An 18,302-nucleotide genomic window follows, 5' to 3' on the forward strand; every position below is an offset into this window, starting at 1 on the left:
ACCTTTAAAGCGCCGAGCACAGTGTCAAAGAAAAAATACTTAGTATTGTTATTAAAACTATTTGATCTGTAAGTGCTCAGGCTGAGAGGCAATATTATTGACATTTCAAAAGCACAAAAGATGTGGGCAGGATGGACAAAGTCATGTTTGTTCATCAAGTCTCGGAAGAGTAGACAGAACTACTCTTTGGAATCAAATAAACTTGACATTGAGTCCTCAGTCTGGTCCTTACTAAAGTGTGACCTTGGGTGAGCAGCTGAACCTCAATTTTCTATGTGAAACTGGAGGATAATGTCAATCTTGTGGACTGACTGTCAGAAGAACAAATGCAGTAACATATAAATAAACCTGGCACCCTGCCTGGCATAATAAATCCTGCCATCTTTCCTTCCTCACTCAAAGCTACCAAGCCAGTGAAGAGGATTAGCTGAACAATAGTATTTCAAAGTAGATTTAATGAAAAGAGCATGCTCCATGGATTCAGAGAAGATAAAAAGTTAAAATGAGGACTCTGGGCCAGAGGACCTTAAAGGTTCCTCCCTCATCCATGGACTGTGATTCTTCTATTCGCTGCCCATCTTATTTTTGTCACACATTTTGGCTCTGCCACCTAATAAGTGTGATCTTTAGCAAGTTGCTAGACTGGTTTCCTCTTCTGTAAAGGGTGGATAAAGATTATACCTACTTCTTAGGGCTACTGTTAGAAGTCAGTAAGATAAAGCACATAAAGTGTTTACACTTGTCTGGAAGACAGTCACTACTCAATCAATGCCAACTATCTTTGTTGTCAGGGCCACTATAAAGATTAAAGAGGATGTCCATAGGAAGCATGGCATGCTGCTTGGCACATAGGTAGTGTTAAAAATATTGTTATTATTATTACCTCTTCTGTCACTATTGATTTTACATTATGAATGGCCATGGCCCAAAGAAACCAGTAAGTAATATATGCTGTCATCCCAGTAAAGCCACATCAAAACAGAGACACCAAGAGATATTAGGATAATTAATCACAGGTCCGACTGGGAATAAAAGCTTTCTGGAACAAACAGCCTTGTCCAGCCCAGACAGAGGATGGGCTCACCCACAAGGAGCAACAGGTGCTGGCTGCACTCTCTCCCCAGCCCTGGGGGACCACACACACAGAGACAGTATCCTGGTGTACGAGATTTTCAGCGGTTCATCTCACAAAATGGTAATGTAACAATGCCTTGGCCTGGAATGATATTTTTCTGCCAAAAGTTCAAAGCTATCCAGAGAGTATCTCATTAATCTTTGGGATCCTACGGGGATTCGGGTTGGTAGGCATTCTCACTATTACCTTATAAAGATGAGAACATACAGTTTAGAGAAATTAAATACCTAGTCTTTGCTTCAACAGTCTATCAGTGCCAAGAGGGGGTTGAAACCCAGGATGGGAGCAATCCCTGAGGCCCAGTGCTCTAAGCCCGACCCTTCGAAACACCTTAAAGGGAGACTGAATAGGGTGTCTCCTACACAGTGCGGCCCCTTACCCCTCCTTCCCAGACCGGGTAGCTGCAAAGCTCACCTGTCGCTGAACTGCACCTCGTCTCCGTTCCTGGCCCAGCTGATGGTAGGCCTTGGGTTGCCTATGGCTTCGCAGTGCAGAAGCACACTCAGTGTCCCGCTAGCCAGGGCCACAGTCTGCCCGAGGTGGGTGACCACCTCGGAGGCCGAGAGCTGCTGGGCGGCTGAGATTTTGCGCAAGATGATGGGCTTCCGGTGTGGCCGGCGAGAGCTGCCCCCACCCTCCCCAGTGGACGAGGTCCGGAGGGAGCTACTGAAGCCAGACACGTGTTTATGAGGCGGGATGGCCACTGGGGGGATCCCCCGCTCGGACGGCTTGAGGAGCGCGTCCTGGTGCGCGTCCTGGCGGCTGCGGAAGAGCTCCTGGGCCAGCTGGGCCACTAGGTGCTTGCTGTAGACGTCGCGGAGCTCCTCGGGCTGCTGGGAGAGGTTCCGGAGGATGTCGTCCAGGCGCTGCTGCTCGGCCACCATGGTGAAGGGCAGGTGCGGAAGGCCCTGCTCGGCGTTCTGGTCCTCTTCTGAGGATGTGTTCCTTTCTGTGGAGTCCTGGACCTCCCAGGAGGCGAGCAGCTCCCCTGGCCAGCCCCCCTGCTCCAGCAACCGAGAGACCAGGTCATCATAGCGGCTCCCGGCATCAGCAGGGAGGCCCCGCTTCTCGGCCTTGCTGCCATTGGAGAAGATCCCGTTCTGGTGTTTGTGCGTCTGCAGGGCCTCCTTCGGGCGGGCCTTCCTCACCGCAAGGGCATCTTCCTCGCTCCGCAGGCTCAAGGGCCGGGCCACCAACTTCCGGTTGCCTCCAATGAGCTTAATCACAAACTGCTCCCGGGCCGGGCCGGCCGAGCAGGTGTAGATGCCCGCATCAGAGGGCTTGAGGCGGTGGATCTTTAGGTACCCAAACGGGGCCACGGTGACGTGGGCGGAGCTGATGAGGTGCTGGCCGTCTTTCTCCCAGGTGATGAGGGGCTTGCGGAAGCGCCGGGTGGGACAGCGTACCACCACTGCGGTCTTGGGGAGCAGGTAGGCGAATCCCCCCACGATGAAGTGCAGCTTCCTCTGCCGGCGGGTCTGGATGTATACCTTCCTTGCTGCCGCGATGTGAGGACTGTGCTTTGTGGATGGCCACCCGGGCCCTGGAATGAAAGAAACGAAAGGGAAGGCAGATGGATGGAGAAAGAGAAGCGGAGAGCAGAGAGAGAGAAGCAGAGAGCAGAGAAAAGGGACAGTGAGGTGCAGCGACAAGAGACAGTGAAAAGGAGAGGGCAAAGAGAAGAGAGACAGGGGGACAAAAGGGAGAAGAGGGAAAGAAAGCGCTTCAGTTTGCTTTGGGCAGGGCCTTCATTTACCACCTTCTGTTTTACGGGAGTAAATGGCTACCAGCTGTGGACCATCAAGCTGCTGCCGCAATGAAACATGGGAAAGCTAATTAGGTGCAGTGGGGCCACCTGCTATCACGCTGCTGGGGTTTTCTACCCCTAGAAGCTGAGATGCAGGGTTCTAGATGGAGGGCGATTCCAGGGGAAAGACAGTTCCTCTCATTAAAAGGACTTAAAAAAGAAAGAAAGAAAAAGAAATCAGCATCATAAAAAGAGGCAGAGGACAAAGAGAAGGAGAATGGATCCCTTTTGGGTCCCGCAGAGCACCAGGGTCCCCGTATACATGGGGAGGAGACCCCAGAAGTGTTACACCTCTAGGGATTAATATTAAACAAAACAAATCTGTTTAGTTTAAAACACCGGAGTGGGTAACATTAGGCTTCATTAGTAACATGCTGACTCCAGCTTCCAGATCTCCATATGCCAGCAAGTGAACTTTGCTCTACCTCCTGCAAACTGTTTTTTCCAGCAGAGAAGAGCATCCTGCCTGGCCAAGTGTAATTAAGATTCCTCTCCCATCTCCAGCTGATGCCCTCAGCCTAATGCCCTCAGAGGGCTTTACTGCCAATCTGCCGCTGGTCTTGGGTTCAGGGAAAGCTACTGCTCTTGCCGTCCCCCCATCCCCAGAGCTCTGACATACTCACTTGCACAGGTGGCCAGCATACAGGGCCTGATGGATGAAGAGAACGGCAGGGGCGGGCACAGGGAGGAATTGACAGTAGCTGAGACACCTGTTTTCAGCACCTTCCGGCAAACAGCACTTCGCGTCTGGGTGCCCTCCCCGCAGCTCGTGGAACACTGGTGGGGAAAAAAGGGCCCAAAGCATGTAAATTCATGTAACTAAAGGCTAATGGGTTTGTGTGGCCTCTGAAACTCACCAAAATAAGGAAGAAGTTGCTTGGAAAAGCAATAGCAACTAAGAGAGATAGAGAAATATTAATTATGTAACAATGTGGGAAGACACATCCATACTATAGGCATATTCTACTCTAAGATTTTCTAGTCTCAGGTCTCCTGTGGACCTTTCACCTATTTTTACTTTTTTATTCTAACATCTTTATTGGAGTATAATTGCATCACAATGCTGTGTTAGTTTCTGCTGTATAACAAAGTGAATCAGCTATATGTATACATATATACCCCTATCCCCTCCCACTTGCGTATGCCACCCACTAGGTGGTCACAAAGCACCAGGCTGATCTCCCTCTGCTATGTGGCTGCTTCTCACTATCTATTTTACATTTGGTGGTGTATATATGTCAATACTACTCTTTCACTTTGTCCCAGCTTACCCTTCCCTCTCCCCGTGTCTTTAAGTCCATTTTCTACGTCTGCGTCTTTATTCCTGTCTTAAACCTAGGTTCATATACCTATTGTATATGCCCCTAGGAATATACAATATATTCCACTGTATATATGTACCACATCTTCTTTATCCATTCATCTGTCGATGGACACTTAGGTTGCTTCCGTGTCCTGGCTATTGTAAACAGTGCTGCAATGAACATTGTGGTATGTCTCATTTTGAATTATGATTTTCTCAGGGTATATGCCCAGTAGTGGGATTGCTGGGGCATATGTTAGTTCTATTTTTAGTTTTTTCTGAATCTATTGAGATTATCATATGGTTTTTATCCTTCAATATGTTAATATGGTATATCACATTGATTGATTTGCATATATTGAAGAATCCTTGCATTCCTGGGATAAACCCCACTTGATCATGGTGTATGATTCTTTTAATGTGTTGTTGGATTGTTTGCTAGTATTTTGTTGAGGATTTTTGCATCTATGTTCATCTGTGATACTGGCCTGTAGTTTTCTTTCTTTGTGACATCTTTGTCTGGTTTTGGTTTCAGGGTGATGGTGGCCTCATAGAATGAGTTTGGGAGTGTTCCTCCCTCTGCTACATTTTGGAAGAGTTTGAGAAGGATACGTGTTAGCTCTTCTCTAAATGTTTGATAGAATTCGCCCGTGAAGCCATCTGGTCCTGGGGTCTTGTTTATTGGAAGATTTTTAATCACAGTTTCAATATCAGTGCTTGTGATTGGTCTGTTTATATTTTCTATTTCTTCCTGGTTCAGTCTTGGAAGGTTGTGCTTCTCTAAGAATTTGTCCATTTCTTCCAGGTTGTCCATTTTATTGGCATATAGCTGCTTGTAGTAATGTCTCATGATCCTTTATATTTCTGCATTGTCAGTTGTTACTTCTCCTTTTTCATTTCTAATTCTGTTGATTTCTGTCTTCTCCCTTTTATTTTTCTCTTGATGAGTCTGGCTAATGGTTTATCAATTTTGTTTATCGTCTCAAAGAACCAGCTTTTAGTTTTATTGATCTTTGCTACTGTTTCCTTCATTTCTTTTTCATTTATTTCTGATCTGATCTTTATGATTTCTTTCCTTCGGCTAACTTAGGGGGTTTTTTGTTCTTCTTTCTCGAATCGCTTTAGGTGTAAGGTTAGGTTGTTTATTTGAGATTTTTCTTGTTTCTTGAGTTAGGATTGTATAGCTATAAACTTCCCTCTTAGAACTGCTTTTGCTGCATCCCACTGGTTTGGGGTCGTTGTGTTTTTATTGTCACTTGTTTCTATGTATTTTTTGATTTCCTCTGATTTCTTCAGTGATCTCTTGGTTATTTAGTATCATATTGTTTAGCCTCCATGTGTTTGTATTTTTTATAGTTTTTTTCCTGTAATTGATATCTAGTCTCATAGCATTCTGGTCGAAAAGATACTTGATATGATTTCAATTTTCTTAAATTTACTGAGGCTTGATTTGTGACCCAAGGTATGATCTATCCTGGAGAATGTTCCATGCGCACTTGAGAAGAAAGTGTATTCTGTTGTTTTTGGATGGAATATCCTATAAATATCAATTAAGTCCATCTTGTTTAATGTGTGATTTAAAGCTGTGTTTCCTTGTTTATTTTCATTTAGGATGATCTGTCCATTGGTGAAAGTGGGGTGTTAAAGTCCCCTACTATGATTGTGTTACTGTCGATTTTCCCTTTTATGGCTGTTAGCATTCACCTTATATATTGGGGTCCTCCTGTGTTGGGTGCATAACTGTTTACAATTGTTATATGTTCTTCTTGGATTGATCCCTTGATCATTATGTCATGTCCTTCCTTGTATCTTGTAATAGTCTTTATTTTAAAGTCTATTTTTTATGATATGAGAATTGCTACTCCAGCTTTCTTTTGATTTCCATTTGCATGGAATATCTTTTTCCATCCCCCCACTTTCAGTCTCTATGTGTCCCTAGGTCTGAAGTGGGTCTCTTGTAGACAGCATATATGCGGGTCTTGTTTTTGTATCCATTCAGCCAGTCCATGTCTTTTGGTTGGAGCATTTAATCAATTTACATTTAAGGTAATTATTGATATGTAGGTTCCTATTACCATTTTGTTAATTGTTTTGGGTTTGTTTTTGTAGGTTTTTTCCTTCTCTTGTGTTTCCTGCCTAGAGAAGTTCCTTTAGCATTTGTTGTAAAGCTGGTTTGGTGGCCAGCTTAACTTTTGCTTGTTTGTAAAGGTTTTAATTTCTCTGTTGAATCTGTATGAGATCCTTGCTGGGTCGAGTAATCTTGGTTGTAGGTTTTTCCCTTTCATCACTTTAAATACGTCCTGCCACTCCCTTCTGGCTTGCAGAGCTTCTGCTGAAAGATCAGCTGTTAACCTTATGGGGATTCCCTTGTATGTTATTTGTTGCTTTTGTCTTGCTGCTTTTAATATTTTTTCTTTGTATTTAATTTTTGATAGTTTGACTAATATGTGTCTTGGAGTGTTTCTCCTTGGATTTATCCTGTATGGGACTCTCTGTGCTTCCTGGACTTGATTGGCAATTTCCTTTCCCATGTTACGGAAGTTTTCAACTATAATCTCTTCAAATATTTTCTCAGATGATTTCTTTTTCTCTTCCTCTTCTGGGACCCCTTTAATTTGAATGTTGGTGCATTTAATGTTGTCCCAGAGGTCTCTGAGACTGTCCTCAGTTTTCATTCTTTTTTCTTTTTTCTGCTCTGCAGTAGGTATTTCCACTATTTTATCTTCCAGGTTACTTATCCATTCTTCTGCCTGAGTTATTCTGCTATTGATTCCTTCTAGAGAATTTTAAATTTCTTTTATTGTGTTGTTCATCATTGTTTGCTCTTTAGTTCTTCTAGGTCCTTGTTAAACATTTCTTGTATTTTCTCCATTCTATTTCCAAGATTTTGGATATCTTTACTATCATTACTCTGAATTGTTTTTCAGGTAGACTGCCTATTTCCTCTTCATTTGTTTGGTCTGGTGGGTTTTTACCTTGGTCCTTCATCTGCTTATTTCTGTCTTCTCATTTTGTTTAACTTACTGTATTTGGGGTCTCCTTTTCACAGGCTGCATGTTCGTATTTCCCATTGTTTTTGGTGTCTCCCCCCAGTGGGTGAGGTTGGTTCAGTGGCTTGTGTAGGCTTCTTGGTGGAGGGGACTGGTGCCTGAGTTCTGGTGGGTGGAGCTGGATCTTGTCCTTCTGGTGGGCAGGGCCACGTCTGGTGGTGTGTTTTGGGGTGTCTGTGAATGTAGTATGATTTTAGGCAGCCTCTCTGCTAATGGGTGGGATTGTGTTCCTGTCTTGCTAGTTGTTTGGCATGGGGTGTCCAGCACTGAAGCTTGCTGGCCATTTGGTGGAGCTGGGTCTTAGTGTTGAGACAGAGATCTCTGGGAGAGCTCTCACCGATTGCTGTTACATGGGCCTGGGAGGTCTCTGGTGGTCCAATGTCCTGTACTCGGCTCTCCCACCTTGGAGGCTCAGCCCTGACACCAGGCTGGAGCACCAAGACCCTGTCAGCCACATGGCTCTAACATGTTGACCTCCAAATGGCAAAATCCTTTCTTTGTTTGAATAAAGGTGGCCTTCAAGGTCCAGGTTTCAGGGAACTGGCCCAGGGTGGCCATCCCTGGTTTCACATCAACATGATCTCAGGCAGAAACCTCCTTGTTTTTCCATTTTGTCTTTAAGTTACTTGTTGAAACAACTGGCCCGTGGTCCCAAGGACAGTCGCAGCTTTGGCTGGTGGGGGCCCTCCCTCCCACTGGGCTCCCTGTTTTTACTTTTGTGGCCTGGGCTTTAGAGTTAGAGAGTCACAGAGTCCAACTCAGTATTTCACTAGTTGGCAAGTCTCTTAAACTCTCTGAGTCTGTTACCACTTCTTATACTTATTTTGCAAGGCTGGGAATTAAATGAGATAATATATTTTAAAATATCACACATAGAAATGACATTCAGTTAATGCTAATTCCTATCTCCTTCCTTTACAAATAAATTATAATACTTTAATGCCAAGTATCAGATAATTCTTATGCATTTACTTTGTTTGAGGTGGGGCGCTAAATGCTATGGGACAAAATGTGCAAGATGGTTCCTAACCTCAAGGCGATGTCATCAAATAATGGGAAGAAATCCAAATGCATTGTTAAAATGAAATAGTATATTAGGGAACATAGAAATCAAAACCCCAATGAAATCCCACTTTATATTCACTAAAATTTCCATAATCCAAAAGATGGACAACAATAATTATTATTATTATAAGTGAGGATGTGGAAAAATTAGAGCCTTCCTGTATTGCTGGTGGGAATGTAAAATAGCACAGCCCTTTTAGAAAGCAAGTTTGATGGTTTTTTAAAAAGTTAAGCATACATTTATCATATGACCCAGCAATTTCAGTCCTAGGTATCTTACCCAATAGAAATGAAAACATACATCCATATAAAGACTTGTATGCTAAGGTTCATAGCAACATGATTCTTAATAGGCAAAAGTGGAAACAACTCAAATATCCCTGATTTGGTGAATGGATAAATGAAATGCGGTATATCTGTATCATGGAATATTTTATTCCACCCTAAGAAGGAATGTTCTGATAATGTGCTACAAAATGGATAAACCTTGAAGACATTATGCTAAGTTGAATTTTATAGTATATAAATTATACCTCAATAAAGCTGTTTAAAGAATTATATAGTAATAAAAGACTTTAGTAAAAATATAAAACTAAAAGTCAAGTGAAGTATTAAAATATTAATGCTAACAATTGGTGAATGCTTATGGTATACTAGTGATTTCCTGGCCTAATCTGGAAGATCGTTGGAGTCTGGATGGGTGTAGAGAACCGGGGATAAGCATGGGAGGCAGGGAAATAACCAGAATCAAGGTAGAAGAGTTCAGTGCACAAGGCCAAGGCAGGCTTGGGGGCAGACCTAAACCAGTTTGACTGAACAGAGGGGCCAAGTGGAGAGTGTCAGGAGCTCAAGAGGTTGTTTGGGGCCAGATGTTGGAGACTTTTAATTTTGACAGAAGGTTTGGAATTGGTCCATAAGGCAATGAGGAGCCATTAAAGGGAAGAGTGAAATGATGAAAGAGGTATTTTGAGAAGGTTAATCTGGCAACAGTGTCTGGGAGGGATGGGAGTAGGAGATGAATGGCAGACAGGGATGTCAGTTAAGAAGGCTGCGATGGTAGTCCAGGCTTGAGATGATAACGGCCTGAACTAGGGTCATGGCAGCATGCCACGTTAACTTGAAGAATGACAGTAGAAACCAAAAAATATTATCTTATGTATCTAAGTTTTATATGCTAGCCCATGGAAATGAACTATTCTATGCAAGGCACTGTGATATCCACCACCCTGAAAGACATTTAAGACGCAAAAAGCGGGGATGAGAATCAAGCCCGTTGCTTTTGTTACCTGATGATCATGGATTCCACAATCCCTTATTTTATTGTAAATGACAGCACCGAATCCAGGGATCAGGTGGGATGGGGGTAAAGAGCCTGGAAAGTTTAAAAGCCTGGTCATTTTAGTGCTGCCAAGTAGAAAAATGGAAAAATGGACTGTGTGTCAGAAGACGAGCTTAGGATTTGGGTCAAGTCTAGTTCTTTCTCTAAAATTCTCAATTTCTAAACTTCTCTCAATTTCCACATCTTTAAAACAGGGAAACTATACTCGAGCAGGGATTTTCAGACTGTGTTCTTTAATTATGTTGAACAAGTGATTTAGGGGCTTCTCAGGTGGTCTGGAGACCCAACCACTTGGAGATCCAGGACCCCTACCCAACCTACCCACTACTTCAACCAAAACAGCTCTGATTTGTTCTGTTTTAGATTTCTGGCTTCACAAAAACATTTCAATGGAAAAAAGGGTCTTGTGGCTTTAATTTTTAAAAGAACAACTAGGCTATAGGATCTCCTAAGTTCCTTCTAGCTCGAAAATTGAGTTTAATTTCTTTTATATTTTTGTGAGGGAGGAATTTCCGTAAAAATATGACTTAAAAATAATGAATAGCCAACTCTTTCAAGAGATGCAAGTGTTTCTTTTAAAGAAAAGAAGTAAGGTCTTTTGAGAGGCCTTTCCTCAGAATAGGATCTGAAAGTAATTTTATTTGAAGTGTTTAAAACTTTGGCTTAATTCTGTCTCTGAGGAATTCTGTGCAGTAACCATGAGATTGCGCCCAGATAGCTGAGGATGAAAAACACCCATAGATCATCCAGGTCTTCCTTTCTCCAAGGGGAGTCATGTGGGGGTGTGTGGAATGCACGTCTCATCCCAGCCAGAGGGGCCAAGGGAAGGGTTGTTGGGATGATAGGGGCAACTGGAAACCCTGTGAACACCCCCAGGAGCACTTTTGTATGGCACCAGCTTGAGTTTAACCTCAGTGAATTGGGGTTAAAATCCCACCATTCCCAGCCCCTTCTCATTGTTTGGAATTTCCATTCATCAGCCCAGATAATGCAGAACCTAGTACCATTCCCTGGATAAGGGCTAACTCTACCTAGTTCCCCAAGTGTAACTTCCACCTCCTAGGAAGACCAGCAAAGCTTGTGGGAGGCCTTGGTCATGATCCTGGGTCCAGCCAGTCAAGTGCTTTCTTTTATTTCCTCTCCTTTTCCCGACAATGAGGAGGGATGGAAGAAAATCATAACAATAGTAAGGGTTAACTTTTACTAGACACAAAGTACTTTATGTGCATCATTTAATTTTTAAGCCTCCCAATAACCATGTTAGCGAACACCATTATCATCTCCAATATTTAGCTAAGCAAACTAAGGCCTAGAAGGGTTAAGTAACTAGCCCAGGTTATATAGCTAGTAAGTGGCGGAGTCAGGATTCGAACCTAAGTTTGCCTGTCTTTGAGTCTGAACTCTTAACTACACGTGATACTGTTCTAAAGGTCTCCTTTACTTAATGGGACCCATGGGATTGCAATGCAGCAGTCTCCTTTCCTTAGTGCCTAATCACAGGGTCCCTCCTTCAGATTTTCTCCATGTTCCATATGCTCAGAGGCCACAAACTCCAGGAAGTTGGGAGGACAGTTCTAATACACACAAGTCCCCTTCTCAGCATCCCACTCATGGAAGACTATCACCGACAGACTTAGAAGAGCAGCGCCTTTTACACGATGCCCCTGGGAGAAATCTTCATCTAGAGTCACTTACTTGGCAAATACATCAGTGCCCTCGTCTGCACTGCTAGTTTTGTTAATGATTTTTCATATATGACACCATACCCCAAATCAACAGTCCATGGAAAAATTGTCACTGACATGTTCACACATGCACATACAGATACGCTCATTCCATACATTTAATCTTTTATCCTTCTGAAACAAAATTATTTCTAGAAGATGAAATAATAATCATCGCCCCTTCTGTTCTGAGCCATTTGCGGGGAGCTACCATCAGAAGGCAATTTTACTGCCAAATTACAAAATCTATGGTGATATCGGTTACCTCTCACTTTCAGTGCTCTTTGCAGGCACCGTCTGATGGACCTCTACACGGGTTGACAAAACACGGGGCAAGAATTCTCAGAATGTAGGTTGAAAGACATGGCATCTTAATTTTCAGAGGCAGCTTTCCCCTCTGTGATGTATTTTAACCAGCAGCAGCTCTGTCCTGTGAGTTGGAAAGACTGCAAAGGAGGCAGTGAGATCACCAAGGCCAGTTCAGATGCTTCTATGCAAGAAAGGAGAGAGGCTCGAATCTGCCTGGGACGCAGAGATGTTCACTTCAGGCCTTGTCATTCTGTTCTTGGCTGTATCTGCTTGCGAGAGAGATTTCTCTATGAAAGACACATAGGCCCATGAAGCTGGGGGAGTTGCAGGCAAGTCAAAGAAGGAGGAGAGGCTGAAAACAAGTTGAAGCTGGGTATCAATGAATTAGTTCATGCGAGTGCTCAAGTAGGAAGGATTTAGAGAAGTAGGTTAGTTGGGGGTCTATCACTAACTTACAAGGCAAGTCAGGAATGGTAATGCCGATGCAGCCATCTCCCCAGATGCAGGGCAACGGGGGAAATCAACTTCTCTTGCTGGGAAGCTGTTGATGTTTTGGAGCCAGAAAACTGACAGGAAAGAGGCAGGATTTCCTTGGCCTTCTTTTCATAATAAATCATGTGCCTCATTCTCCAGTAACTTGGAAGAGAAAAACTAGAGAGGCTTTGCCTTTCCTGAGGAGAGACTAGAAACATCTGGGAGTATGAGATGCAGGGGGGTCAAGAAGGCGGGAGTGAAGGTAGAGGAAGAACCCAGTGTTCTGAGTAGAATCCTGGGCCTGAACAGTACGAATGAATGAGGCCTGGTTTTGTTCCGCGAAGGGCCCGTTTACAATTCCCTGCTTCTGACTGTTGAGTGAGGGCTGGCTTGCTTAACTCCCATCCCTGCAGCCTAGTTAAAATCTAGTTACACAATATGGTATCAGTGCTTACAGAAACTCTGTTCCATGCAGAACTGATTCAATTTGCTGTATACCTGAAACTAACACAAAAGTGTAAATCAACTATGCTTATGCTCCAATAAAAATTAAAAAAACAAAACTCTGTTCCACAGTGTTAGGAGGATTATTTTGTTCTCCTCTTGCAGTCTGTATCTATAGGCTTGGGTGCCTTCTCCTCCGTATGTCTCTTTTGTTATCTCTTTCTGAGAAGCATACCTACCTCTGTCCAGTCAGAGAGCAGCCACTCGCTGGGACAGTCATCTTTCTTGCAGGCTTGCTGGGAGGCCAGTTTGGGGGCCGAACAGAAGGTCTCTGGAAGCTCCAAGAAGCTGCCATCAGCCATGCGCTGTTTGCAAAGAACCTCGCGCTTCTGGATGCCCCCTCCGCAGGTCCTGGAACACTGGGGAAGGAAGAGAAAGCAGATCCTGCATAGGACAATAGCACATTTGACTGCTAATTCTTACCTTAGCCTTGGTTTGACTCAAGAGTGAAAAAAAAAAAAAAGAAAATGAAGAATACCCAGGAACCAGCCCAAAGCATTTTGCTTCCTCTCCTTGAAATGAATTTTGTAGCAAGTTCTACACCCTCTGCTCTTAATCTCAGATATGTAGCTAGAGCACCCAGGAACTTCACAGGCCTTTAAATCTTAGAAAGTTGGTTGTACCTAGGGGCAGGACAGGAATAAAGACACAGATGTAGAAAATGGACTTGAGGACACAGAGAGGGGGAAGGGTAAGCTGGGATGAAGTGAGAGAGTGGCATGGACATATACACACTACCAAACGTAAAATAGACAGCTAGTGGGAAGCAGCCGCATGGCACAGGGAGATCAGCTCGGTGCTTTGTGACCACCTAGAGGGGTGGGATAGGGAGGGTGGGAGGGAGATGCAAAAGGGAGGAGCTATGGGGATATATGTATACGTATAGCTGATTCATTTTGTTATAAAGCAGAAACAAACACACCACTGTAGAGCAATTGTACTCCAATAAAGATGTTTAAAAAAAAAAAAGTTCGTTCTAAACTATGATTTGCAGCCACCCAAGACAACTGGTTTAAAAGGTTATATAATAGAAGATTAAACATATTTATGACCCAGTGAAAATAATCTGTGCTGCTTCCAGAATGAACAAGAGAGAGCTGCTGCCACCAGTGTAGATCTGGGGGAATTAACCTGCAGAGAAGGCGGCACGTCCTCTCTCTCTCTAAGTGTAAACATCCACTCTACCCCATTGGAGGGGCGGTAGATTTGAGGCTTGGTTTTCCGAAGGACTCCCTGGAACACGTTTCTTGTAGGATTGGTGTTTTTTTAGGGCGGTGGGAGCAAGACCCATGGGAATTTGGGATACAAGAAAAATCACCTCATTTTAGTGGTTTTCAGCAGGACCCCAAATCAAACACACCATTTACATGTAATTTAATAGTTATCATCCAGTTGCCCGAGGGGGGGCGGGCAGGAGGCTGTTATTCCAGGACTTTGTTCCTCCCTTGCGGTAGCAAAGCAGCCCTCTGTTTTTAGCTGGGCACAAGACCTTTTGGCATACAGACTATATTTGCTGACCTCCCTTGAAGGTGCCACGTGACTAAGTGCTGGGCAAAAGGATATAAGTAGAATGTGGTGTGCAACTTCAAGGAAAAACCCACAAAAAGAAAATGTGGCATTTTCCCCTTCCCCCCTCGTCCTTGCTGGCTGGAATATGAACACGATGTCTAAAATTTAACCTTCCACCTTGGATAGCGATAGGCAAAAGGAGGGAAGCAGCCTATCTTCCTGGGGGTGAAGACAACATACCGGCCCTGGATGGCCTGTGTGTGTATAAGAGGAAAACACTTCTCTCTCTTATCTAAGCCACTATGCCTTTGGGTGTCCTGTCATTTTTAGTCCATCTAACTCTAGCTAGAAAGACAAATACTGTATGAAATCACTTACATGTGGAATCTAAAAAATACAACAAACTAGTGAATGTAACAAAAAAGAAGCAGAATCACAGATATGGGGAACAAATGAGTGGTTGTCAGTTGAGGGGGAGGGGCAATATAGGGGTGAGGAAGTGGGAGATACAAACTACTGGACATAAGATGGGCTCAGGATGTACTGTACAACAAAGGGAATATAGCCAGTGTTTTGTAATGACTAAATGGAAAGTAGCCTTTAAAAATTGTATAAAATTTTTTTTAAAAATGAAAAAAGGAGGCATAGGCACAAATGCTATGAAATAGGGAAAAGAAAAAAAAAATCTAACCCTAGCTAATCTATCAACCATGACCACTCTGTTCTGGGGGTGGAAGGGTTTTATTTTAAAACTCTAAGGAGTGCTCTTCTTTCTTCAAGAAGAGTCCTTTTTCTTGAATCTGCTGCCCTTGTGCTTGTTGAGAAACTAGGCCTGGGTATACAGAGGCTGAGGGTTTGTGCTGTAGGAGCTTCTCGTGCTGCAGCATTGGCCTCTCCGAACTCATGGGGGTCTGTGCTCAGTTGGCTGGAGTCAGAACTGCAAGGGGGATGTGTACCCAGAGTCAAGGTGAGGATGGTGATATAGTGCTCCTGAGAAGAGTCAGAACGCTGCTGTGGCCCAGCTGTCACCCTCTTATTCGGCGGTCCCAATCCTGATGCACTTTATTTATTTATTTCTAAAATTTTATTTAATTAATTATTTTTGGCTGTGTTGGGTCTTCGTTACCGCATGCGGGCTTTCTCTAGTTGCGGAGAGCGGGGGCTACTCTTTGTTGCGGTGGGTCGGCTTCTCATTGCGGTGGCTTCTCTTGTTGTGGAGGTGCGCGGGCTTCAGTAGTTGTGGCTCGCGGGCTCTAGAGTGCAGGCTCAGTAGTTGTGGCACACGGGCTTAGTTGCTCCGCAGCAAGTGGGATCCTCCCGGACCAGGGCTCGACCCGTGTCCTCTGCGTTGGCAGGTGGATTCTTAACCACTGCGCCACCAGGGAAGCCCCTGCTGCACTTTAAAACCACCTGGGAGCTTTTAAAAAGTCCTGAGTCCTGGGCCCCATCTCAGATCCATTAAACTCTGGGATATATGTCCCAGACATTAATTTTTTTAATTAAAAAAATTTTTTTAAACCTCCCAGGTAATTCTATGCAAGATTGAGAACCATCTGTCCAAATGAATGCCCCTCCATCATTTCCAATGGGAGTAAAATAAACATGGAGGGGAAAACCTGGGACCCAGAGCAGCCTCTGTTACAGCCAGTGATTACGTGGGGTATCTTATAAGGTGTATGGGTGTCCATCCAATTTGAATAAATGCTCCCAATATAAACAGGTAGCTGAATAAGAACAGCGTTCAGATTTAAGCATCTTACTGAATGTGGCAATAAGGTAAAATGCAGGTTAATTTTTTCTCTCTTTCAAATTAAGGAGCGGATGAAAATAATTGGTTTTATTTTAAGGGTGACATTGTAATGTGCTATAGAGTGTGACCACTCACTTAAAATAACAGAGCTGAGTTGTCACTTTGCAGATAGGACCTGATTTAAGGGACAGACCCTCAGATGATTCCCCCCTACACTATATGGAATTCTGTGCCAACTGTATGACAAAACAGCTGCAAGAAAAGTTAAAAAAAAATCAGCTTATTTTGAAGTTTGACCTACACAGAAAACTTGCAGGAAATTCTCAACACCCAAAGATAAAGTCAGACTCCTGAGAATGTCCTTCAGAGCCCTCACAGTCTGACCTGAATTGAGCTTCTCAGCCACGTTCCTTGCCGGCCTGCTGTGGGCTGGTGCTTTAGCTGCAGTGGACAATCTCCCCTTCCCTGGGCCCACAGATGCCTCCTCTGCTCAGGCCTTTGATCACGTTGTTCACTCTGGGAGCAATGCCCTTCACCTCTCTGTCCATCCAGAAACTTCCAAGACATCCTTGAAGGCCCAGCTCACCGGCCACTTCTTCAGGAAAGCCTCTTTTAACCCTCTGCCTCATGGTGTATAAGTCACCTCCCACCCCACCTTGACCTGGAAGAGTACTGCACATCCTGTTAGGGCTGGTTGCTTATGCGCCCGCTATTTTCCTCCACCTCCCTGCATTCACATAGGATTATGTGACTTTTGAGGAAAGGGAACGTATTCACCTTTCTATTCCCCAGTGCCTAGTATAGCATCTGGCAAAGAGTGTACACTTCATAAATGTTTGTTGAACCGATGACTGGATGAACGAAAGAGCCAACAAGCCAGATGCTGAAAAGATGTAAAACAAACATCCAGCTGATGGGCTGAACATCCACCTTTTATCGGACGGTTTTATCATTAGCCAGAAGCCTCTTCTAAGTAAGTCAGCAGTGGGTTTCAGCCAGCTGCAGTGTGTGCTCTGCGGGGTGCTCTGATCCTCCAGGGATGGCAGACAACCCTCTGGCTGGGTTAATGTCGTCAGGCATTTGGCTTTTAAACGCTTGTGTCAACTTCACTCAAAAAGTTTCTGTGGTGTGTACACTGAGGAAAAGGTGGTTTTCAAAAATTTTTTTAAATTGTAGAAGATGAAATCTCAAATTAGTAAAGGTTCCAAAGTCTGTGATGACTTTGTGAACTGGTCAAGGTTATGTGGTGAGGCTGATAGCTCTGACATGAGAGGCAGAATGCAAAGGAGAAAAGATTTTAAAAGCAGCAGCAAGAGAAATTTAATAAAATGCAATGAAAAATATTTGCTTTATGAATCATCATTGAAAATAATATTGTGGTATGAAGATGTAGATCTCTGGTAATGGGTATTGTTTTAAAATATATTCCATAAACAGAATAAATAACCCCAAAGAGCATTTATATTGCTTAGCCTTGTTGCCATGCATTTTTCATGATATAAGGTCATGGGTTCATTAGTTTTATAAGAAAAGTAAAAACAATACAACATGAAGAACATGTAAAAGTTACGTTTCTATACAAAAATACAATGGCCTGAGTGTCCTGTATTTTTAAGGATTTCCCCATGATCAGCACATTCATAAATTCTGCCTCTTTTGACATTTTTGGTTTCATGCTGACAGTTCAATTCACTGAGAGCTGAGTTCACTTCCTTGGTACCTCGAGTCACACATTGAGCCCAACACAAAGTGATGTCTACATTCTGTTTCTAAGGTCAAGTTGCCAGTTTTAACATGATGTGCTCTGCTTAGCTTCTAACTCATTTCATTCCTTTCTTCATTCGCGCATTCATTCTTTCATCAAACATTTCCTGAGTACTTGCTGAGCGCCAGGCACTGTACTAGGTGCTGGGGACTTAAGACGACTTAAGATGGTGACTACGCCTCAGTCCAGTCACTGCACTTTACCCTAAGGTGTGCTGTGCTGGGGACTTAAGACGACTTAAGATGGTGACTACGCCTCAGTCCAGTCACTGCACTTTACCCTAAGGTGTAATCAGTTTTACAAAAGAGGGAATATAGACGAGAGTGCAACCAAGTCTTTACGGAAAAGATGGGGAAGGCTTTGAAGAAGAAGTGACACAGAAAGGGTTGGCCAAGGAGATAGGAGCGCTGGCAGAGTCAGACCACATGTGCACAGATGGAGAAACACGGCATGTTCACACACCTCCAAGGAGTCCTGAGAAGGCAGAGCTTAGGGTTCATGGGGACGTGTAATTGGGAAAGGTGACTGAGAAGGCGGATGAGTGGCAGACGGTGAAGGGCCTTGGACA

The 18,302-nt window shown here is 43.7% G+C and overlaps 1 protein-coding gene across 3 annotated transcripts in view; it reads right to left on the reverse strand.

Annotated features, from left to right (window-relative positions):
• Positions 1-18,302, reverse strand: part of ADAMTSL1 (ADAMTS like 1) — a 473,180-nt gene that overhangs the window by 171,739 nt on the left and 283,139 nt on the right. For all 3 annotated transcript variants that reach the window (XM_082612434.1, XM_082612433.1, XM_082612435.1), the window contains 3 exons: positions 12,890-13,069; positions 3,566-3,719; positions 1,550-2,678 (listed from right to left, as the gene is read on the reverse strand). In XM_082612434.1, the coding sequence (XP_082468560.1) occupies positions 1,550-2,678; positions 3,566-3,719; positions 12,890-13,069 (1,463 nt within the window). The remainder of the gene's footprint in view (positions 1-1,549; positions 2,679-3,565; positions 3,720-12,889; positions 13,070-18,302) is intronic.

This window comes from Mesoplodon mirus, assembly GCF_964341445.2.
Source record: "Mesoplodon mirus genome assembly, chromosome: 1".
In the NCBI taxonomy this organism is placed as follows: Eukaryota; Metazoa; Chordata; class Mammalia; order Artiodactyla; family Ziphiidae; genus Mesoplodon; species Mesoplodon mirus.